The sequence below is a fragment of the Rhincodon typus genome, chromosome 30, assembly GCF_021869965.1.
Source record: "Rhincodon typus isolate 14 chromosome 30, sRhiTyp1.1, whole genome shotgun sequence".
Classification (NCBI taxonomy): domain Eukaryota; kingdom Metazoa; phylum Chordata; class Chondrichthyes; order Orectolobiformes; family Rhincodontidae; genus Rhincodon; species Rhincodon typus.
In genome coordinates, this window is record NC_063361.1 from 14336749 (window position 1) to 14362307 (window position 25559).

A 25559-nucleotide genomic window follows, 5' to 3' on the forward strand; every position below is an offset into this window, starting at 1 on the left:
GGAAGGGACCAGACCCGAAACGTCAGCTTTCCTGCTCCTCTGATGCTGCTTGGCCTGCTGTGTTCATCCAGCTCTACACCTTGTTATCTCAGATTCTGCAGCATCGGCAGTTCCCACTATCTCTGAATCAGAGTTTAGTTTGGAGTTTGTTTTAGATGCCTTAGGGAGAGCTTTCAGCTAAAGAAAAGTATCTTGTGAATGCACAAAATTTCTCTGAAAGGAAACCCTTTGTAGTGTGCCATCCCGAGCTAGAAAACTTGGTGTGGAGATAGTAGTAACTCTGGAGTTTGTAAAAGTTATTTCTTGGATAAAAGAAAAAGCATGAATTTGAAATCTTTTGAGGTCTTTGCACAGAAATCTTCCAATTTTGTCTAATGTAACTAAGTTTATGTTTTTTTCTTGTTCAATGAATATTTTAGTCTTTATGTTAAATATATACTGATAGCCTCTTATGAATATGATCAATAACTGCTCTTGATGGTTAAAACTCAGCAATATTGTGGCTTGTAGCCACGTCTCACTGTGGGATCTTAGTTATTCAGTATCAACATCAGCAAGACACACTCTTGGCATGACTATGCCAAATGCCAAGTTGTCGAGGGTGATACATATGTCTTATGTATGTTTGGTTGGAATATGTATTGTTGACAGGTTGAGATGTCAATCAGTATTTAACACTAGTTTGATGCCCCAACTGCCATTCTTGATCAGCTGCTCTAGTTAATGCCCTCTGTTAAACATATTCATCGGAAGATGTTTCCTTCTTGCACAACATATACACCTGCCAACTCCCCTCTGCCCTCACTACACCACCCCCTCAGTTATTGAAAGGTATCACCATCTAACCTGAGCTTTATTTGCTTGTTGTCCTATTTATTTATTTCTTATTTTCTCTTTTGGCCCTTGATGCACATATTGAAAAACTGGGTTGATGGAAGTGTTCTGAAATTTTGGTAAAATCGGCAGCAAGGAGTTCTGGTTATTAGATTCTGAGTCACTGCCAGTTATTGGGTCAATGGTTGCTGCTATATGGGAGGCTAAAGTAAATCTGCACCTCATGATGGGGTAGGTTTGTCACAACACTCTTTAAGTGTAAGGATCTACAGGGTTACTAAGTCTAGTGTGGTGGAGGAAAACCATTCCTGGACTAACTTGTAGCTTATTCCATGATAGTGACTAGTTATAGGTTAGATTAAAATGATATTCATTGTTACAGAGATGAAGAAGAGGACCTGGATGTTAGCAATCACTTCTTCGAGATCCTAAGCTGTCCTGCCCATAATTCCACATGACATTGTTATAGTGAGTAGTGTTTATGGCACTCCTCAGTATTGTCTCTTTCACACACTTTCAGACCTATATACATCTGCCACCAATTCCCTTTCTCATTATTAATACTGGTAGTGCTCAGGTTATGAATGGGTTTTGTTCCTAAGTCCATTCACAAGTTGATTTGGAACATGTTGAGTTGGAACATAACGCAGAACAATATTAAGCACAGGAAATGTTCATATGTCAGATCTTTAAACTTACACCCCTGTATAGGATTGCATTTGCATTTACAAGCATTCATAAGTCAGACATTTGTAAGTCAGGAACCCCTTGCATACAAAAACAGAAATTGCGAGAAAAACTCAGCAAGTCTAACAGAATCTATGGAGAGAAATCAGATTTAAGGTTTAGAGTCCAGTGACCCTTCTTCAGAACCCCTTATATACACATGAAATGTGAGAGACTTCATAAATTCAGGTGATCTGGAGGTTTCACTCTTCTCCCAGAGAATGTTCTCTCTGGACCTGAAAAGTTGGCAATTTGCTGAATGGAAGATCATTGACTTTAATGATCTTCCTTACAATCTGAATTCAGTGGGTCCATTTAAAGTGGTGAACACTTAGCTTCTTAAATTTCCATCATGAGGATATCTTACCCGTTAAAAATAAAGCAATCTCTTCTTTGCAGTACCTTAATCATCAGTCATTCCATCTCAGTAATGGTTTCCATGGAATTGGATGCCCTACACTTCCAATCTGTGAAAGCAGGTTTTTATTATCAATTTGCCTGTAGATTGGAGCTGAATTCTGTAGACACTTTACTTCACTTTATTGAATGACTTGGACATTCTAATTTCCCCTCAACAATTGCATTATTGGTGAAAACAATATGTTTCCCTCCTCAGATCTGTTATTTGAGAATTATTTCCTGCGTGTACTCACCATAAGTAGAAATACTCAACACTGCTACTACGATCTCTGTTACTGTTGCTAAGCATTATTCCTGGTGTGATAAGGCAGTTAAATAATCTACTAGATTGTGTCTCACCTCAGTATCTAATATCAGACTTGAAGCTATCATAGATATTTGCTCACTAAGCTGTGTTGCACTTGTGTTGCATCATTTATACATTTGTAAGTTATCTCAAGTGGAGTTTAAGAATAAACTGTGCTTATTCTTACAATCTGAATTGTCCTAAATGTTAATAAGAGTGGTAAATGAAACCCAAAGTTCACACAAAGTGAGTGAGCAATACGAAACCAAGCAAGCAGCCTGTTCCAATCCATAAGCTGGGCGCCTGACCCTTTGTCCATAGTGTCATTGCAGCAGCTCTCAATGACATGGGCTGTTGTGCTCCAAATTTCATCATTGAAGTGCAGTAGTATACTGGATTACAGATGTGCCATAATATTGCAGTAAGGATGGTACATGTCAGATACCAAGGTTCATGGGTGTGAGATGTGTGTGGTCACACACCATGGTGTATTCCCTAGGATGTTGGTGTCAGGTGTCTAAGATAAACGTCCAGAGAAGAAAGTTGGGGGCTAGGGTCACCAGGTAACAGCTCTGACTGTCACTTGAATTTTCTAACTGGCAGGTAGCAGAATGGGAAACTGAATATAATGAGGCATAATTAGCTAATAATGAGAATGTTAATGAGTGATCAATGCAAATTGACCTTGCCACGGCCAGCAAGAATCTTTCTCGATGTCTGCTTGGTTGGAAAATTAGACTTTATGCTTCTTATGTCAAGAAGGACATCTCACCCAAATTTCCCAACTTTCTCTCCATCATTCGGAGACCGGGAAGGTTTATCCTAGTTTTGTTGCACTGTTGTCAGCTATGAACAGTGTTTTCTTAATTACGGTTTATCACCTGCTAATATAATGACACTTGCCCCAGTGTCTATCTTGAAATTTGTGAGATGGCTATTGATATAAATATCAGCTAGCTAAAAATCTGGATCTGGGCTACTTATTTTCCTTCTGAGTAGTTAATGTTTTCTTCAACTGCAGGTATTCTAACTCATGAGCCATTTGTGAGGTAGCTATTTGATTTCTTGCATCTCTGTGACTGAATCCTTCAGTACTTTTTCTGAACGTGATCAACTGTATGACCAATAAAAAAAATCATATCACCTAGCTGGGCACTGTCCGTGCCTGAGAGGTTCCCTGCTCCACTGTGATATGTGTTTCTAATGTCTGATGTCTGTCCTACTTGCTCTATTGGTTTCTCATGTATGTCATTTGTTGTTTTGTACCTTAAGAATTGAATGAAATGTTTTTCTGTGCCAGTTCAATCTTCTCCTCTTACAATTAATCAGTGCTGTTTTCAGACTTCTGCTTTACTCACCATCTCTGTGACTTTCTCTAGAGACAGGTCGTCTTTTGATGGTAGCAAATGACAAATATTCATCATTAATTCTATCCCTTATGAATTTTGATTTGAAATTACCAGTCATATTTCTTGCCTACCTTAAAAAAATTATTAATGCAATCATTTATAGATTTCCATGGATGCTTAACTCTTCTATTAAGTCTTGGTCTTTCAGGAATTTTCTTCATTGTGAGATTGAAGTAATTGTCAAAAACTTAGAGTGTTACTTCAAAATATCTGTTGCTTGTTTTTTTTTCTATTCATTTGTGGGACGTGGGTGTCGCTGGCTGGCCAGCATTTATTGCCCACCCCTAGTTGCCCTTGAGAAGGTGGCAGTGAGCTGCCTTCTTCAACCACTGCAGTCCTCCTGCTGTGAGTTTACCCACAATTCCAATGTTTTACTTCTTAGCATGCCAAAGCTTCAGTAGCCACATTCCCAAATTGATATAAATGTTGTTTACACACAAAATACTGTTTGTTTCAGATTTCCAGCATTTTGCTTTTACATAAGAAGGTCTATTTAACTCTTTAGCTTCTGATTCAGAATCTAATTCAGGAGCTATTCTATATCTTAAGATTGTTCTCTTTAAGATGTCTGTCTCTGGATTCTATTTGGCCCAACTCTGTAATTAAATCTTCCTGGTAACGTTATTTCTGATGCTCAGGTTTCCCAATGTGATTATTCATTTTCCTCACTTAAAAGGCTTTAATTTTGCTGTAATTGCATTTTGACTGCTTTGTGCTGCTGTGCGACAGGGTTTTAAGTGTTTTGTGAGGGATTCCTGAAAACTCGCAGCGAAAATGGACGATTCTTGATTTTCACTGCACGAAATCTACAGTCTGTAGCGTTAATAAATGAAACTTTAATCACTGCTTTATTAAATGACACCCACTATCCACAGCTTTAAGAGATAAATCCTGCATCTCTAACAGTATTTCACTGGATGATTCCCACTCCTTGTGGTTTACATAAATTCTTTTCCATCTTAATCGTGGTTTTAATGAAGGGTCTCCTGCCATGTCTTAAGAAAGTCTCTTAAATTTTTTTTTCAATTAGACAAGGGTTGCCTAGGTTTCAAACTTGTACATTTGACTCTTTAATTCTAGCTTTGCAACATCCCTGGGTCTGCCACCTCCATTAAAAATTGCTTTTATGGTCCTTCATTTCCCTCACGAGGGCCATGCCTCATGGTGTCTGTGAACTTTGGCAGAGATTTTCAAGCTGAGCTGTAAGTACTTTCCTTACTTATTGCTCTCCTAACCTGTAAAACTGCATTTTTGTAAACATTTTCCCTTGTCTAACTGGGATTTTACTTTTCCTCACGGACACTTTCTTGTCTGGACTGTTCCTACATATCATGTCACATGATGCAGTCTGTATCTGCTTTCGAACAAGTAATTCCCCTCCTCCCCCAATCCTCCTATGGTGGCGCATCTCTTACAGGTCTGAAATGCTTGTACCATTGACTGGAAGGTTTGCAGCCTCCAGAATGAAGGTTTCTTCTGTAAAGCTGTTAAATGTTGAGCTGTTTCCTGCTGATGACAGTCTCCATGAGCAATAACTTGAAGCTGAGTCTGAAGATGCTGAACAATGTTCATATTCCTGCAGTTGCCAACACTGGCTGCCAAACCGCATCTGCACCTCACCATGCGGTCAGTTTGCTGCCAACATCCTCTTCAAGCCTAGTGCCCCTCAGGGTTTGCTTGGTCTAGTGTGGCAGAGGAAAGCCACTTCCTGGTCTAACTACAAGAGACTCTTGAATTGAGCAAGAAGTGGTCTGTTGTATTTAGCAACTAGTTATAGATTACGTTGAAATGATGGATGTAGTTACAAGGAGGACTGTTAGGACTCAATCTTTCAAGATCCTAACCTGTTCTGCCACATTTCCACATGACATCATCATAGTTAGTCGTAATTGTGGCACACCTCAATATTAACCCTTTCAGATCCATATCCAAGCTATTCAGCATCCAGACTTGGAAGTATATCACCATTCCTTCAGTGTTGCTGGGTCAAAATCCTGTAAATCCCTTTCTAACAGCATTGTGGGACACCAAATGGATTGCAGCAGTTCCAAGATGGCGTCTAGCGGGGCTTGGCGAAGGAAAGCGGGTGTTAGCGGAGTGGTGATAGGGGCCTGGGGCTGGATTCATGATGGCAGCAATGATTTGGCCACAGCAGCAGTGGTGGTGTTGAAGTGCCCGGTGCAGGATGCATGGCGGCGACAGTTAGCCCCAGGCCCGTGGCAAGTTGGAGGAGCCCACAGAGTGTCGGTGGAGGCAACGATTATTGTGAGCTGTAACAAGAAGGAAGTAAAATGATGAACTCTTTTGTTCTATTTTTTGGATTTACATTCTGTGTCTTGCTTTATTTTCTGTGTTTCAAGATGGCGCCAGACAGTGGCAACACTAAACAACACTTTTCACTGTATTTGTAATACACATTACAATAATTAAATCTAACCTAATCCAGTTCAAGAACGAAGCTCACTTCCACCTTCTCAAGAGCAACTAAGGATGTGCAATAAATGTTGGCCCAGCCAGTAACACCCACATCCCGTGAGTAAATTCTTAAAAAATATGTACACAACAGCAGCTGACCCCTTTTGAAGGTAATGGAGAAGAGGTGGAAATGAAAGGAAGTTCCTCACAAAGGAAGGAGAAGCCTCTCAGTAAGAGGCGTTATTCACCTCATGTCTTCATGCTCATCCACTGGTAGTGTATTCAGCAGCTTTACATCACCAAGTAGGTGGTCTCTGAACTGTTCCACTTCCAGGAACCAGAAACACATCCTCAGAGCAGGGCAAGGATGCTGCGGCCAGTGTGCATCAAGGTGACCTGGTTCTGATCTTTCTTTGTCGGAGGTTCCTTCCAAGCTAGAACAGGTGACAGAGCAAATCACTCAGTTTTCTCAGTAATGCCACTGCCAAAAAGTCACTGGAGCCCCAAGATGGACTTCATTGCCTTCTTTCTAAACAGGAAGTACCAGGTTAGTCAGCTTCCTATGGTGTAGAAGCTACCAACTACACAGACATGGCTTTGGAGGTACCTCCTCTCAATGGAAGGATGTACTGCAACCTCAAAGGATACCATTACATTCAATGTACAACTGGTGTGTACATTCAGCCTTTAGATGGTGTGACTGGGAATTACTAATAGGAAACAAGGAATTTTGACCAAATACTTTGTACCCATCTTCACAGTACAGAATGTATCTCAAGAACAAAAGGAAATCAAGAGGAAAACAAGACGGAAGAACTTTAAAGCAGTCAAAATATTTAGAGAAAATGCAATGGGAGCACTAATGGCTGAGAAGTGCTCTGAACCTGCTGGTTTGCATCTTAAAATAAAGTGGCTGAAGAGATAGTGTATGCATTGGTTTTAATTATCTAAAATTCCCTCAATTCTGAAAAGATCCGAGCAGATGGCAAAACTACAAATGTAACTGAGGAAAATAAGTAGCAGAAAGCAGGAAACTATTGGTTAGTTAACCTAACAGCTGTCATTGAGAAAACACTAGGATCCATTATTAAGGAGGCAACAGCAGGACAATTAGAAATTCATAATTAAATCAGATATAGTCAACAGGGTGTTGAGAAAGGGAAATCATGTTTGACAAGTTTGAGTTTTTGAGGATGTAACAAGCTAGGTGGATAAAGAGGAACCAGTAGATGTAGCGTATTTGAATTTCCAAAAGGCATTCAATAAGGTTCCATGTAAAAGATCAGAAGATAGGAGCTTATGGTGTTTGAAATGATATATTACCAGGTCTTTGGTAGATGCCAACTCCCTGGCTCTATGTTCCCTGGAACATCTGGATAACAAGGATATCCACGATGTGGAGGTGCCGGTGTTGGACTAGGGTGGCCAAAATCAGATGTCACATGACACCAGGTTATAGTCCAACAGGTTTATTTTTGAAATAATAAACCTCAGAGTGCAGCCCCTTTGTCAGGTGCAGTGAGAGAGAAGAGTACACAGTCACAGAGTTTATAGGCAGAGAGAGCAAGGGCTGAGAGAGCAAAAGACCATACAACTATTGTGAGTGGAGTGTCAGATAATTAGTCTCTGCAGGTGAGAAAGAGTGTTAGACAGTGAGTAATGTGTCAACAGCTGAATAACCAGCGAAGGGATGACCTGTAACTGGATTAAGTGAGGCAGAGAGATAATTACAAAAAAATTGAAAATAAAGTGGTGCTGGAGACAAACTGAATGACTGGAATAACATGACAGGCATAAGAGTTGCATGCTCAGGGTCTAACCAAGGTAATAAGTAATTCAAAACTGTACAAACTAATGAAGGCAGAGAGATCATAACAATTTATCAAGGTGATGGTATCAAAACAGGACAGTAAGGAAGATGTTACAGTTACAGAACAGTGTGTTGAGGTCACATGTAGCACTGATCATTGACTTCAGGAAGCAGAGTGGAGGGCACATCCCCATCTACATCAGTGGTGCTGAGGTGGAAGTCTAATCAGAGGCTGGTTCCCTCCCATACTTGTTGCTCTCCAGTGACTCCGTCAACAATAAGCATATGGGAGAAAGAGCCTGTAATTTGAGGATCAGCCAGTAGCTCAGTAGTGGCAATGAGGAAGTTGCTGTGGCTAGAGAGAAGAGCCAGCAATCTTTTAACTGGCATAGCCATTTGCAGGGTGCAGAATGGGTAGGTAAGTGTTTGAAAGAAGAAGGTAGCTGCAAATCAGAGAGAGTGAGGGACTGCAAACTGTTGAGGGAAAGAGGGAGGCTACAAAGGGGATGAAGAGCAGAGGAGGCTGCAAGGAGGTTGAACAGAGAGGGAGACTGAATGGGGAGCAGAGAAATGCTACAAAGAAGAGAGGACAGTTTTAGACCTGTAAATGAATGAATACTCTGCTAACTGGAAGCCACAAAAGTTTGAAATTATTGAGGTTACGGAGTACTTACAAATCATTGTAGGGTATCAGGAGAGAGCCAAAGTATGGCATTGAAATAAAGAATCAGCCATGATCTTTGTTCAATGGCTGACCAGATGCAATGGACCCAATGACTTTCCCTAGTCCTATTTTGTATGTTTCTATGAACGTGGAATTTCTCCCTTAAGGATGCATATGTTCAGGAGCTAACATATGGGAAAAGTTGGATGAATGTTGTGGTAGTAAATGATGTGCTAATTGTTCGATTTAAACCTGAGACTGAAACCTGAGGTGCAGTAGGAATGCTAGCAATTGCCCAATCAAAATACAGCACCATTTTGAATAAGCTATGGAAGACATTTGTTGTGATCTCAGGTCTGTTTAGGATGATGATTTTTGTGTGTAAAACTTTGTGTCAGTTAATTTGGAAAAAGAAACTCTTGCTTACTTATGCTGTATGTGGTGGTTTGCCAATCTTAATACTGTGATGTCTAGGAAATCAATGTTTTCCTTGTGTGTTGTAGCTATAAAATTAATGGGAGGCTGATAATTATGCAGGGTTTTGATTAATTATTTTAATTCTGCTTGTATGTGAGTCCAAATTCCCCATATGTCAACACAAATACAGAAGGTATCGCTACAACATGGCTACATCAACTAATAAAAAAAACACCAGTGAGATTGCAACAGGGACCCTTTGAAAACCAAGGTGTCGCTCTAAAAATTAAAAAAGTAGCCCTGGAGAAATCTCATGCAAAGCCTTTAGAGAAAGGAAAATATTTAGTGCCCTGGTTGAAACTCAAGGAATTAAAGTGGTTTTGAGATGTTCAAGAATGGTTACGGGACACAAATCAGAGAGCTTTTGTGATAAATTGTTATTTTTCAGACTGGAGAGAACTAAACAGTAAAGTCACCTGTAGGTCAGAATTTGGAATGCAACCCTGTTTAATATATACTAATGCCCTTGATTTGGCATGATCACAAAATTCACAGAGGACATGAAACTTGGAAATGCAGTAAACAGCAAGGAGGGCGGTAGCAGCTTTCAGAAGGAGATAGAGAGATGAAATGTAATGCAGAGAAGTTTGTGGCACTTCCTGTCAGTATAATGATGAAAGGCAATATAAATTAAACTGCACACGTTTAAAAATGGTGTAGGACCAGGGAGACCTGTGGGCAAACGTGCACAAATCTTTAAATGTGACAAGGCAAGTTGGGAAGGCCGCTTAAAGCAAATGAGATACTTGACCTTTAAAATAGAGGCATAGCGTACAAAAGCAAGGAAGTCATGCTAAAGCTTTTACAAAGCTCTGGATCAATTTAATTGCAGGTACCTTATTCTGGGTGAGCAATGGCCTCAAGGTATTTTTACTGGACTGTTAATCCAAAGGCCCAGGTAATGTTCTAGGGTCCTGGGTTCGTTCCTGCCATGGCAGATGGTGGAATTTGAATTCTATGCAACTCTAGAATTAAGAGTCCAGTAATAACAATTGTTGGAAAAATCCGTCTTGTTCATTAGTGTCCCTTAGGGAAGGAAACTGTCATCTTTACTTGGTCTGGTCTACATGTGATTCCAGATCCACAGCAATGTGGTTGACTCTTAAATCCTCTGGGCAATTAGGGATGGGCAGCAATTTAAAAAAAGGATGTTGCAGTCCTGAAGAGAGTGCAGAAGAGATTTACTAGGATGGTATGAAGGTGAGGCAGCTCAGAAACATGGAGAGGCTGGAAAAGTTGACTATTGTCAATGGATTACTTTTGCACTGCATCATTCTGAGATTTGCTGTCAAATAAATTTAGACAAATATGCCAAAACTAAGCACTTTTCATTTCTCAGTCATTTATTTTTTCTTGTCTCCCAAAGTTGCAAAATAAGAACAGGAGAAAACACACGGATAACTTATCATTAGGGTTACATCAAACCCTGCAGAGTTTGGGATTGAGGAATGTATAAGGGCAACCAGGTGGTGATTGATTCCAAAATAATCTCCCTCGTTCACTTGTAGACAGGAAGCCCACGCAGGGCTTTGGCATAGGCCTAGTATTGGAAACTTTGGTCTGAGTTGCAATATGTTGAAGGCTCCGAGGAGCGCTTATAACTGGCAGCACTCAAGGAAGACCTTTCGCTGAATTGACTCTTAAATGAAGAACTGTTGCCCAGTAGAGAAAATTTTGCTGTCTAGTCCTATTCTCCGCACTAACACATTCCTTATTTTAGAAATAGATGTCCCAAATATAGCAATAACCGTTGGTAATCACAAATGCTTCCTTTATTTAACTAAAATAAAGTGCTATTTGCAGCTTTTGATGAAAAGGTGCAGTACTTATTCGGTGATCAATGATACATTTCAACCCACACAAAACCACATGGGAAAAAGTCATAACCAGCAATTAGATATTGTAAAAGTAGAAAATAGCTCCATGAACCAAAGAATGCTTTACTGCTTCCCAATGTCACGGTGGTCTTTCTAAGTCCACAAATTATCTTCAGTTTGTTTTATTTCAACTGTTTTGATCAATTGCATACAACAAAACTGTTGTATAAACGATAACCATTTGTGTAGCCGGTTAGAATCAGGGTAGAGATTACATTTAAAGGTGATCTAGAATAAGCATTTCGCAAACATTTTTCTTGGTTTGAAGGCTTGCTGATTTACTTATGTGTGGTAAGTGATGTCACTGATAAGACCATCACTTATTGCTTATTCTTCATGCCCCCGGAAGAGATGACGGTGAAATGCAGTCCCTCTAGTTTATGTGCACTACTATGCTGTTGGGAGGGGAGCAATGTTCTCTCTAAGCTGCATGGTTACTCAGAGAGTCTGGGCACACAGATTGGCATGTGGATGCATTAACATCCAGTCCAGAAGTCACCATTGCAGGCAGACCTCTGAGGGTTGTGTTCAGTTCTGGTCACCTCATTATAGGAAAGATGTGGAAGCTTTAGAGAGGGTGCAGAGGAGATTTACCAGGATGCTGCCTGGACTGGAGAGCAAGTTTTATGAGGAAAGGTTGAGGGAGCGAGGACTGTTTTCATTGGAGTGAAGAAGGATGAGAGGTGACTTGATAGAGGTGTACAAGATGATGAGAGGCATAAATACAGTGGATAGTCAGAGACTTTTTCCCAGGGTGGAAATGACTATTACGAGGGGGCGTAATTTTAAGGCGATTGGAGGAAGGTATAGGGGAGATGTCAGAGGTAGGTTCTTTACACAGAGAGTGGTGGGCGTGTGGAATGCACTGCCGGCAGTGGTAGTGGAGTCAGATACTTTAGAGACTTTTAAGCAATTCTTGGATAGTAAACTGTAGGGTATGAAGGGTAGATTGATCTTAGTAGGATAATAGGTCGGCACAACATCGTGGGTCGAAGGGCCTGTACTGTGCTGTACTGTTCTATGTTCTATATTTGTGTTGCGATAGGTAAAATTAGAAAGAATGTAGGAGGGGAGTTTCAGGATTTTGACCCAGTGATGGTGCTGATGGAATGGTGATATATTTCCAGATCGCAACAAGGTGTGACTGGAAGGGAAATGTGCTGCTTGTGGTGTTCCCCTCACCTGTTACCCTTACACTTCTAGGCGAGAGAGATTGCACATTTGAATGATCCTGTCAAAGGAGCCTTGGCCAGCTCTTGCACATTATAGATGGTGTACACTGCTGCCACTGTATACTGATGGTAGATGCAGTGACTGTTTCAGATGGTGCATGGGGTGTGGACTTTCTCGAATGTTATTGGAGCTGCACTCAGCCAAGCAATTGGTAAATATTCCATTGCACTCCCGAGTTGTGCCTTGTAGACGTTACAAAAGGTTTTGGAGAGTTGCCGCATAATTAATAATGTATCTTAATATGAGCTCTATAAATGTTGCAGTGAGTTTTCAGAATAAATGTGTGATCTACACAAAACAATATAAAAATAATTTACTGTGTATCTGCTTTTAAAATGACATTTTGTATCTGTTTCTACAGGTTGCATTTGCACATGGAAGTACATCAAATGACACTGAAGATGTGAAATTCAGAGGATCAAAAAGCACACAAAAGCGTGTCTTAATAAAAAGCAACAAGATATCGCCCCTAAGCCAGTGGATGATGCAAACTCTGCCAAGTACAGGGAATTCGACACTACTGGGATTTCAATACTCCTCACCAGTCTCTTACACCAAACAGGATCTTTGGGATTGGTTGGGAAATGTATCAGATCAACATGAAGACCCCCAGTCTAGAGTCAAGAGACGTCCAATTGTTAAAACGGGAAAATTTAAGAAAATGTTTGGATGGGGTGATTTTTATTCAAACATCAAAACCGTGAAATTAAACCTCCTCATCACTGGAAAAATTGTAGACCATGGAAATGGTACGTTTAGTGTGTACTTCCGCCACAATTCCACTGGCCAGGGAAATATATCAGTCAGCCTTGTGCCACCTACAAAAGCGGTTGAATTTGACCTGGCTCAACAAACAATAATTGACGCCAAAGATTCAAAAATATTTAATTGCCGAGTCGAATATGAAAAAATTGACAGAGCGAAGAAGACTGCTCTATGTAATTATGACCCATCCAAGACTTGTTACCAGGAACAGACACAAAGCCATGTATCCTGGATCTGTTCCAAACCCTTTAAAGTTATATGTATCTACATTTCATTTTACAGCACAGACTATAGACTGGTGCAGAAGGTGTGTCCTGATTATAATTACCACAGTGACACGCCCTACTTTCCATCTGGATGAAGCAGAGGGGTGCTGGGGAAATGTATTTTTTTTTAACAACATGTGGATTTGGAGTGATTAGCAGGTTGACTCACACACTAAAGGTCTTGGTGATAACAATTTAGTGAAGGTTGTTAAAAGTGTTCTGTGCCTGTTATTACAGCATTCTACAGCTCTACAAGTGGAAGTACTGATGTCTAAAACAAAATCCAACACAAAATTATTCACAAAAGCTAATGCATAGTATCAACTTTCATGGGACACTTCAACAGATGGTGTCTGTTTCTTTACCATTGGTAATAAATATTCATGGATAGAAGAGAGAAATGCAGATGCACTTTGGAAATAGTCTTTGATTAATTTCCAGGTGACAAAAAAAGCAAAATATTTGACCAATCGTTACCTAATTATCATCTAAAATCTTATTTAATGATTTAATATCGAAACTTTTGAATAATTTTACAGGATGGCAAAGTATGTTAGATCAATAGAAAAATGAATGAATAGTTAAATAACTGCCTCCTCCATTAACTGAGGACACTGGTAAATTGTAGATATTTTGTAAAATGCCCACATGTCTCAACAATTTCCGCTCAACATGTCTTGTTTAACAATCTCTGCTTTTCCCAGTCCCTGGTGTGCCTGTTACCTTCATAGCATCAGTTTTATAGGTCAAGTGGAATTAATATTACATTATTTATCATGGCATCTGGATAACAGTGATTGAAAAAGGGAGGATGCCAAAGTAGGCAAGCTCATTGACTGAGTGTTTGTTTTCTTTTCTCTTTGTCAAATTGCAACATTCTTCCTCATGATGTTAATTTTTTGCACTACATGGATAGCATTGGTTTGTGAGCATATTTGCCACTAAGCCACTTTAGTGATCAGATGATGTCTCTGACCAAAAGAGGTATGCTGTCCTTTTGCTACATTATTAACTATAGGCTTCTAGTTTACCTATGTTAAGATAGACACTGGGGGAGAGAGAGATGTAGTTGTAACTTTAGTATCTCTTCAAGAAATTAACTAATGCATGTAGATGAGAATAAGGTTGTGGTGAATGGAGCTGTCACCTGCTGTGCATGTAATAACCATAAGGAAGTCTTGGAGGTCTGGAAAGGATGTGAGTACAAAATAACAGCACAAGTATTTTAAGTATTATAAATAATGCCATTGTTTGCACTGAGAAATGCTCTCTTCCACACTGTGTATGTAAACTGGTATGTGTCTGTTGTGTGTCTGTGTTCACTCTCACTATTCTCTCAGTTCATCAAAAACAGGGTAACCTGAGGAGACAAATGTTTAGCGAACTTTATTTCTCAGTCAAAAGATGGAAACTATTTTGAGCAAATCTTTCCACCATTTTTATCTCATTTTTATCTCCAGACAGCCAAATTTGTGTAACATATTCAATGTTAGCTGGTAGAATTAGTAAACTGTGCTATATATGAGAATATTTCGTAAGGCAATGTTTTCTGAACAAACAATATTTGTAATTTTTAGAAGAAAAACTACCAAACCTAAGAACGTACTTACTGGTTGAGTAATTGCACTTAGGCCATCCATCCATCATCTCATGATGGTTAACTACAGTGTGATTACCTTCTTGAGGAAACTCACAACTACAGAAACCTTAGGGATTTCTGTTGTGTAACAGTAGTCCATGAGTGGCTATGTTGCTTCTCTCTGGATAGTTCTATCCTCACCAGTAGTTGAGGTGAAAGTTATTAACTCACTTTGAGGTTGGTTGAATGGATTAATCCTAACTTGTGGCTGACTTTGAATTAATTAAACACCAAATAGCAGCCCTTTTTGCCATGTTGGAACGATGCAATGACCTGCTTCCTGCTTTTAGCATCAGCACATCGGCATAGTTGCAAATGGATAGACTTAATATTTATTAGTTCTCTGAGATTGCAAACATTCAGCACTGACTAGAATTTGCACCTTCCTTTCTCTATTGGATGAGTTGAACTACTTCTTGTCTGGGTCATGATGTGATGCAGGAGAAGGCAACAATGCCACAGAAAGATGCACTCCCTCTGCCAATAAGAGAACAGCATTAATGTAACTGGAGAGAAGTTTGCGAGCATTACCAACCTGATTTAACAGCTAAGAGAGAGCAAGAACTGTCAGACTGAAAATAATTAAAGTTTCTCTTTCAAGCTGTATAACACAGTACATTCATCAGAAACCTGTCCTTCAACATATCCTCTATCATCACTAACACGATTAGCAGTAGTGGATCACATTAATCTATCATACTTACATTGATGACATGCATCATCAATCAATAAAATATTAACCTAAGTGTGACTAATCAAATAATGAAGCAATATGTCTGATCGAAGTCTGTAATAATCAATCTTTCAAATCCACGACATTTTATTTGGCCACCAATGACAGCTATTAAAGAAGTGTGGTTGCCATGGAAACATGATGTGATGATCTTATTCACCTCATAAAATTTCAGTTACTTGAAATGTGATATAACTATGACTGTTAATAAGTGATCTTTATGCTGTTCAAAAAATGAACAGCTATAAACCTTCACCTGTAGCAATGATACACACATAAAGCTGGAGAAATAGACATGAAAACCTAAAGTTTATTGAATAGGCAACACAATATGAGCAAAAGTAAGTATTTTAGGGTTTTTTTTTGACAGTGTTACTGAGCCACAAGTGCTACATCTGATCAGATTCAAATCAAAAGTGAAACTAGGGTAGTTTTCCAAGTCACCTAGCTTAGGTCACATGCGTAATCACCCGTAGTGATTCAGGACTCATAAAATCTACCTAAAACATCAAATTACTGATGCATCATAAAGCAGGCAAGGCAGACAAGGGAAAAAAGATCAAGTTTACATTATGTAACTTTTTTGACATTCTCAGAACATCCCAAAATGCCTCAAGAGCCAGTAAATTACCTTTTAGATATTTTTAGAGATGTTATTATACACCTCTAGAGCAGGTGGGACCTGAACTCAGGCCCCCGGGCCAGGGGTAAGAATATTATCCTGGCACCACAAATTACTTTTTAACTTGTAGGGTGAAACCTAATGCAGATGAGGTTGTCATCAGCCTGAGCCTGCTTTGTCTCTTCTAGGGAAGGTCCATTGTATTAAATTCTACTCAGGCACTTAACTGGGCAACAGCAATCTTCCACAGGATCTAGGACCTCAGGAGTGGAGAGGTCTTTCCCACCATGGCCAGTTAGAGTGTGGTAGCTCTATTGAATGGCAGCACCACTGGAGGGGACAAGGTTACTGCCGATAAAACATTCACCAAGGGTTCAGTATCGTTGCTGGATCCCGGGTGAATGGCAACTGTTGGGGTGGGTCAGGTGTCTGTAAGTGGAAGCGCAGAGATGGAACATCAGCAGCAAGTGCAAGATGGTGGCTACCAACCCAATGGATGGTAGCTCTCAGTGGGGCCTACCCCTCCACCAACAGATTCCAGGTTCAGATCAGGCACTGAGTGTCTGTGAACATGTGATTCCCCACCCCTCACAACCCACCACCAGACTACCTCACCCCCTGAGGACCAGTGATAAGCAACTCCATATGGATTTGTTAGTTGTACTCCCTGCATGACTAGCCCTCCCATGCACCATGGTATTAATACCACCAGCAGCAGGATGGGCCTTCATTGTCCAATAGTAGCCTGAGGCCACTGTAAAGCAAATCTGGTCCTGCTCAAGAAAACATGGAATTAACTTAGATATCCAATGAGCATTTCGCACAGTAATTTCAGCGCATTTTTAAAAACTTATTTTCAGCCTTCCAGGCCAGATGAAATCCTTTTCTGAATTGGAAGTGTTCCAAATGGAGAGCCAAATTAAAATGTGATCACAAGGAGCTGGTTTTCTCAGGCATAGTCATTATTACAGATGTTGGCGGACAATTAACTAATGGCACTTTTAAATGGTTGAAATAGATGGATTCATGACTTCAAATTACAATGAAATGTGTAAATGTGTTAAGAGTTCATCAGCTATTAATTACAGTCATTTCTCACCACTTACAACTACACCAGGACATCGGGCCCTTCACATTTCATTCTTCCCTGACTCTGACTGTATGCTCTGTCCTGCTTTGAATCTCTCTCCCAGTGCGCCATACCCCAGACCCCACTATATACTGCCCTCCCCTCCCCTCAGCCACTCGCTCTTGTCAGTCCCGTGCCTCCATACAGATTGCTATTCTCCTGCTCCCTTCCTTTTCTCTGCAGTGTTCCACATAGAGAACAGCTGGCCTCAGACACCACTGCACCAGATTGACTGCTGCATCTTTTAATGGCTGTGACTCAGGTGCCATGTGATTCCTGCGTACTGCTGACTTTATCAGGAAGGTAGGAAATCATTTCAAAAAATTTTAGTTTAATTGATGGATGCAAATATACTGCAAGTAGGACACTTCCACAGGACAGCATAAGACCAATACACTACAAACACACCATTGCCTTAATTTCCAAAAGGAATCCCCAACAGGAGAGTGAACCTTTAGCTCCCACATTATTAAGTTACCGTACCCACCATTTATCCCACTTCTGTACATCCTATAAAATCACCCTCCCCCTAACGGTGTGCAGTTTTTGTCTCCATGTTAAAAAGCAATACAGTGATTGATCTGGGATGTCCAATAATAAGAAACTGAGTAAGTTGAGTCTACTTTCCCTGGAGTTCAGAAGACTGAGAGGTAATCTTGTAAAAGCATACAAAATTGTGAAGAGGTTTAATATGGTAGACATTGAGAGATTCCTTCACCCAGCTAAAGAATCTAAAACTCAGTGGCACAGTCTCAGGATAAGGGGTTTTAGTCACTGATAGCACCAAGAGATATGGAGAATGGCAGCTGTAGTCAAAGACCAGCCACAATTGCCTAGAATGGAATATTTGCTGCAATGGGCTGGTGGCTTAGTCCTACTTTGTGTGTTCCTAGAAACCTAAAGGTTCTTGAAAAGCTGAAAATAAAATCCAAAAGTGCAGGAAATTGCCATCAGATCCATGAGCAACTAATAAAGTTTAAAGTTTCATGACAGTTCTTTGATTTGTATCTTAACGCAAAGTATTCATATCACATTGTATAGAATTCACAGCTCAGAACTAGTTCATTTGGTCCAACAGGTCTAGACTGTTTTTTATGCTTAATTTAAGCTTCCTCCCACCTTACTTCATCCAGCCTAACACCATGCCCTTCTATTCATTTCAGCCTCATGTACTACTTTTTCTTGATGCTGACAGATTCACTAGATATTGCCAACACAACTTTATATAAAGAGACAAAAACAGAAATTGCTTGAAAAACACAACAAGCCACAGATGAAGAATCATTAGACCCAAAAATTAACTCTGCTTTCTCTCCACAGATGCTGCCAGACCTGATGTGTTTTTCCAGCAATTTCTGTTTTTGTTTTGGATTTCCAGCATCTTCAGTTCTTTTTGTGATATAAAGAGATTCATATCTTTAGGTGTTACATTGTATCTGCAGATAGACAGGACTATTATATTGCATTGTAGGCTAATATAAATTATAAACTCCTTTTTAAAAAGGAGCCATCCTTTATGTTTGATTCTCATACAGTGATCTTGGTTCAAGCTGAAAACTTCAAATATAAACAAAATAATACTAGAGATTGGTGGACCAGTTCTGAAGAAGCGCTTTGGAACTTGAAACAGTAACTCTGTTTCTCTAGATGCTGCTAGGCTTACTGAGTTCCTCCATCACTTAGTTGAAAACTTATAAGAGTGAGAGATAACACAGTGTGGAACTGGAGGAGCACAGCAGGCCAGGCAGCATCAGAGGAACAGGAATGTTGATGTTTTGGGTTGGGACCCTTCTTCAGAAAAAGGGTCTCAAGAAGGATCCCAACCCGAAACATCAACTTTCCTGCTTCTCTGATGCTGCCTGGCCCACTGTGCTCCTCCAACCCCACACTGTGTTATCTCTGACTCCAGCATCAGCAGTTCTTACTATCTCTCTCTCTATAAGAGTGAGAGGTTTCTTTACAATAAGGTGGTGCATTACTTTTTAATGCTTTTACCCATTTGCATTACTTTCAACTTTCCCCTGCTGATTAAGGGATCCAATTGTAGGGCATGTGCCAATTTCTTTCTGCCCCTCTGGTTGTATCTCCATGCAATCATAGAATCCTTACAGTGTGGAAGCAGGCCATTGGGTCTAACAAGTCCACACTGACCCTCTGAAGAGCATCCCACCCAGACCCACCCCCCATCTTATCCCTGTAGCCCTGCATTTCCCATGGCTAATCCACCTAGCCTGCACATCCCTGCATACTATGGGGCATTTAGCATGGCCAGTCCAACTAACCTGCACATCTTTGGACTGTGGGAGGAAACCGGAGCATCTGGAGGAAACTCACGCAGACACGGGGACAATGTGCAAACTCCACATAGACAGTTGCCTGAAAGTGGATTCCAACCTGGGTCCCTGGTGCTGTGAGGCAGCAGTGCTAACCACTGAGCCGACGTGCTGCCCCTGATCCAGAATAGGATCCTGATTCTGAAATTTGAATTCAGTTTCTCAGAAGGAGCTAAGACCATATGAAATAGCAACAAGAGTAGGTCATTCAACCCCTCAAGCCTGCGACACCACTCAATAGGATCATGGATGATGCAATATTCCTCACGTCCACTTTCCTGCCTTTTCTCCCTTATCTTTGATTCCCATACTGATTAAGGATCCATCAATCTCAGTCTTAAATATACACAAGGACTCTGCTCCCACAACTCTTTGTGGAAAGGAGCTCCAAAGACTCAACCTTCCGAGAGAAGAAATTGCTTCTCAGCTAAGTTTTAAATTGGTGCCTGTTTATTTTGAGACTATGCCGTCTGGTTCTAGACGCTCCCATGAGGGGAAACACTCTCAGCATTTAACCTGTCAAGCAACCTTAAGAATCCTATATGTTTCAATGAGATCGCCACTCATTCTCAGTGAGTAGAGTCCCAACCTGTTTAAGCCTCTGTTTATAAGACAATAAAATGGTCTCATTGAACAGTAAATGGTCTCATACATTTAGAACTTGATATGAAAGAACTTCATATTACATCATTTTCTCAATATTAAAATGGTATTTTATGGGACAGTCAGTGAATCTAGCAACATAGGCGAGAATGGAAAATAGTAGGTCTTCTAAATTGGTTTTGTTTGTATATTGATTTAAAGTAAGTGAAAATGGACATATGAGCCTCTTGCTATGATACATTCCGAAGCACAGTTTCAGCGTAGCTCTCTTAGAAGCGAGCAAAATCTGAAATAAGAATGGTGGAGAAACTCAGCAGGCCTGGCAGCATCTGTGGAAAGAGGAACAGAAGTAACATCTTGTGGCTAACATGACTCTTCTTTGGAACTAAACAGATATAAATATGATGGTTTTATGCTGTTGACAAAGGAGGGAGCGGGACTGGAGGAAGCGATTGGAACTAAAGAAAAGATCATGGGAAGAAAGAAAACAAAAAAAAGTTCTTGGGAAGGTTAGAGATCAAAGATACCATGGAATAAGGAAAAGGGAGTGCTGATGGTTATACTGAAGGACAAATCTTTGGTCCAGAGCAGGTGCTAATAATAGAATAAAAGCAGCTCTGACTGAAAGCAAAAACATGAAAACAAAATACAGACACAAGGCAGGGGGGCATTTATCTGAACGTAAATTGATGAGTTATGATATTTTTGTACATAATGCCTGAGTTTCTTGTAGGTAGAAGGATGTTGAAATTGTGAAGTTTGGCATCTGTGTTTATCTGACATAGACCGTATTTATTTTAGGAATGATTTCTATTGGTTAATATTTGTGGTCACCAACATTTATATCCAAAAGCAGTAGCAGACTCAAAAGTATTATTTATACTTCTTCTCCATGCAGTTTTTTCCTTCCTGCCAATCAACACTGATACAGACTATTTGCTTGCAAAACTCTACTAATAGATAAATAGTTTTCTAGGAGATACATAAGACCTGTCTGTACAGGTGCTGCTCAAGTTTCCCTGTGGAGAAGAGTTTAGCTTCTATTTGGCATTTCTCCCTGATGGAACAGAAGAGATCTGAGCTCACTACTAAGCAAGTAACCTGTATTAGGCTGGATACAATCATTTGTAAATATAAACACAGTTCCAAAGAATAAAGAAATACAGGTTCATTTCTATCAGATATACATGCAAGGTAATGAAAAGCAAACAGAAATAAAACCCCAATCTGAGAAGTAGAAAAAAAGTTGAAATATCAAAAAAAAAATCCCAACTCATTAAAAAATGTGCCCTTACGTTGTAAAGTTTCCAGTCTCAACAGAAGTCACTCCCTACAGACGGAGGAGAAATCACGCAGACAACTGGTGGCACTTTGGTCTCTTGGCGACTTGTTCAAATCAACATTTTCAAAAACCTCAAAAACCAGTCTCAATTGGTGTTTGTAGCTCAGGGACACCTAAAACAGGGGTGACCCCCACATTATATCCAGTCCCTCATCACTCCCTTAAAAAAAGACAAATCTTATTTCTGCAGCCTCAGTACAACTATTGCAAGTGATGGAAAAGCTGATAAATATTGTTGATCAATCAGAAATTAGATCATACTTGTAATCTTAACACTTTTTGTTAGAAGACCAGGGAATCTTCTTGCAGGGTTTCAGAGCCAATTTGTAAGCACCTACCTGGGGAAATTACATCTAGCAGAGCTTTCATTACCTGTCATAAGGGTGGGTATGTACTTTTGGTAAATCATGAATTATAACAGACAATTAAGTCAACAGAATATGCTCTTTTTCAAATATTGCAGCACTGTTCTTTGTATAGCTATTATAACAGCTTTTTAAAAAAAGAGCATTCTTCATCTGATCTGTGCAGAGATCATTTGTAAACAACCTCACCGAAAGCTTTGTCCTGTGGGAATTCTGACAGATTAATAGGGCAGTGGATAATTTGAGCGTACATCATGATGATTCGCCTATAACCATAAAACTGTATGCAGTAAATGCCAAGAACTCCATTCTTCATGACGTTGATTGATGTCACAAATCTCTTGTATTGCAGTAATGGAAGCAACACTTATAATGTAATAAAATTATTACTCCCTTGAAGTGACCGTGATGTTAATAGCTTTAGCCCATAATGAACAATGGGATGTAACTCATCAATGGTGACAGCTACCTTAGCAATTAATCACTGTCTTGTTACTAGCCCAATTAAACCAGGTTAAAGCATCTATTCCAGTTTGCCTGCAAGAAGTGGTCAAGGTGAGGACTACAGAAGAAACAATTAGTTGAGGCCAGCGATGCTAAGAATGCAGCATCACCTCTGATTCAGTGTGTCACTCCATGATTAATTGGTTAGATCAAAGTGACATCATTTGAGCTACTTATTGTGACTGAGGTTGATTTAGCTGCATTTAAGTTACTTCAATTAATCACCTTGCAATATAGTAGCAGTTGTTAAAACAAAGTCACTTCATCAAATACCTGAAATTTACTGTTAAAAATTTGCTATTCATAAAATTATAATTTCACTGTAACCATAATTTTTACTGTTAACAACTCAAATTTCACGATACATTGCTCAAATTAATTGTAAATACCATTTAACATTGAAAATAGCATTTACTTTAACTAAAATAAAAATCGAAAGAACTGTGGATGATGTAAATCAGAAACAATAGAAAATGGTGGAAAAGCTCAGCAGGTCTGGCAGCATCTGTGGAGAGAAATCAGAGTTAATGTTTCAGGTCCAGTCATCCTTGCTCAGAACTGCATTTTCTGAGGAATGGTTACTGAACCCAAAACATAACCTGATTTCTCTTCACAGATGCTGCCAGACCTGCTGTGCTTTTCCAGGAATTTCTGTTGTTATTTTCTTTAACTACTTGACTATGAAAACTTAATTTCACAGCAAAGATGCATATCAATTCTCATTTATAAAACCTCACTCTTTTCATTTTAGTTTCATATTCCAAATAAATGTAGGCAACTTTTTTTATATAGCTCCTTCAGTTAGCTTCCATTGCTTCATTAACGATCTTCTCCTCCATCATAATGTCAGAAGTAGGGCGTTTGTTGATGATTGCATAATGAGCAACATTCACAACTCCTCAGATACTGAGTAGTCCATATCCAAACACAGCAAGACCTTGACAGCAGTCAGGCTTGGGCTAATAAGTGGCAAGTAACATTTGTGCCACACAAGTGCTAGAAAATGATCTCCAACAAGAGAGAATCCAACCCTTGATCCTTGACATTTAATGACATTAACATCGCTGAATCCTCTATGTATAACATCTTGAGGGGACTACTATTGACCAGATACTGAACTGGAGCACCTACATAAATAAGTACTTCGGATGTTCTTGTGGTGCAGTGGTAGTGTCCCTACCTCTTGACCAGGATGCCCAGGTTCACATGTCAACTACCCCAGAGGTGTGTAATAACAACACTGAACAGGTTGATTAGAAAATATTCATAAATACTGTGGTTAAGTGAGGAGATCAGGGCTGTGAATTACGTGGCAAGCTCATTTCCTCACCCCTCAAAGCCATTCTACAATTTAGAAAGCATAAGTCAGGAGTGTGATAGAATATTTTCCACTTGCCACAATCAAGAGGTTTGACAGCATGTAGGACAAAGCAGCCTGCTGACTGACACCCAACCAAAATTTCCAACATTCTCTTCTTCCACCATCAATGCAATGTAGGAGTAGTATTTATCATCCTCAAGCTGCACTGCAATGACACACCAAGGCTACTTAGATGGCACATTCCAAACGCACATCCTCTATCATCTAGTAGGACAAGGCAGTAGAAGCATGGAAACACCACCACCTGCAAGTTCTCCTTCATTCCACTCAATTCTAAATTAAAACTGTATCATCATTCCTTCACTGTCACTGGGTCAAAACTCTGCAACACCCTCCCTCACCGAACTGTCGATGCACCAACACCCTATAGATTGCAGTGATTCAAGAAGATCGCTCACTACCACCTCCAAAGGGCAATTAGAGATGGGCAAAAATGCTGGCCCAGCCAGCAATGTCCACATCACATAAATGAATAAAAAGATCAGCCAGTAGATCACATGCCTCCACTGAGCTGTGACCATTTATTATAAAACTGTGCAGCTTATCCTTCACTTCACACATCTAGAGAGACGCAAGCAGCTGAATGTTTACATATGTCTCTATAACTTGTTTTTATTCTGGGAAAGGTCACTAGGCAGAAGCCAAAGGCTATATATAGCTTGAGGAATTTCACTGTATTATACATTGTTGACCAGGAAACTCTCCCACTCTTGCTGCCTACCATAAGCATGTTGGAAGGATTTACATATCAATAATCAATCCAATAGGCTGCATTATGTACACAAATATACTACGACTATCAGGTTCTGGAGTGGAACTCAGAGCTGGTGCCTATGACTCAGAGACAAGGATGCTACCCACTGTGTCACGAGATCTCCTTATGCAATTGTTCTTTGAGTGTTTTTTCTCCCCTGCTTGCTTTATAAATACAAAGCAGAAAAAAGGAAATACTTTAATAAAAGCTTTCATCTCACTGAGGAGACTTCAGGTCAATCCATATCCAATAACCTGCTGAGAAAATTCTACTCACATTATGACTGATTAAGAAATTCTACCACAACAGTTTCAACAATCAACAACATTCTTAGATAACCTAAAAACATTCTGAAAAAAAAACTCCAATCTAAACAAAGGAGTTAATACATCTTATTCGCCCAATGTTAATTAATCCTTTACCCTATTAATATACCAGGTTTTGTAGAAATCTGTCAACCCATCTGGTTTACTAATGTCCTTTAGGGAAGAAAATCTGCAGTCTTTACCAGGCTTGGCCTACATGTGACTTCAGACCCATAGCAATATGGTTAGCTCTAAAATACCCTCTGGGCAATGAGAGATGGGCAGTAAATGCTGGTGTTGCCAGTGATGCCCACATCCCATGAATGCATTAAAATGTTTTATTTTTGAGATATGTTATTTGCAAGTAAACAAACAAGGTGAAAACATTACCCCAACCCCCATGCAAGGGTGAAGGCAATAATTTATCCATATTAATGATCGACTGTATTCCCATTTGTATTTCACTCATTTTCTTATTCAAGTAACCCTTAACTGTTCTGTTTATTTCCAGACATTTACATTTTGATTTCTGACTACATTCTAAGAGACAGGCTGTCCATTCACTTTTTGTAGGGAATGAACATGACGAAGGAATAGAGTCCTCAACCAGAGGTTCCCACTTATAGACTTGAAGATAATCTGATATTTCCATGACAGGTGTTTAATA

The 25559-nt window shown here is 39.8% G+C and overlaps 1 protein-coding gene across 1 annotated transcript in view; it reads left to right on the plus strand.

Annotated features, from left to right (window-relative positions):
* The window catches only part of LOC109929184 (neurexophilin-1-like), a 75600-nt gene extending 59322 nt beyond the window's left edge, over positions 1 to 16278 (plus strand). The window contains exon 2 of the mRNA XM_048614656.1: positions 12513 to 16278. Coding sequence (XP_048470613.1) covers positions 12513 to 13277 — 765 coding nt within the window. The 3' untranslated portion in view covers positions 13278 to 16278. The remainder of the gene's footprint in view (positions 1 to 12512) is intronic.
* Positions 16279 to 25559: the final 9281 nt, after the last annotated feature.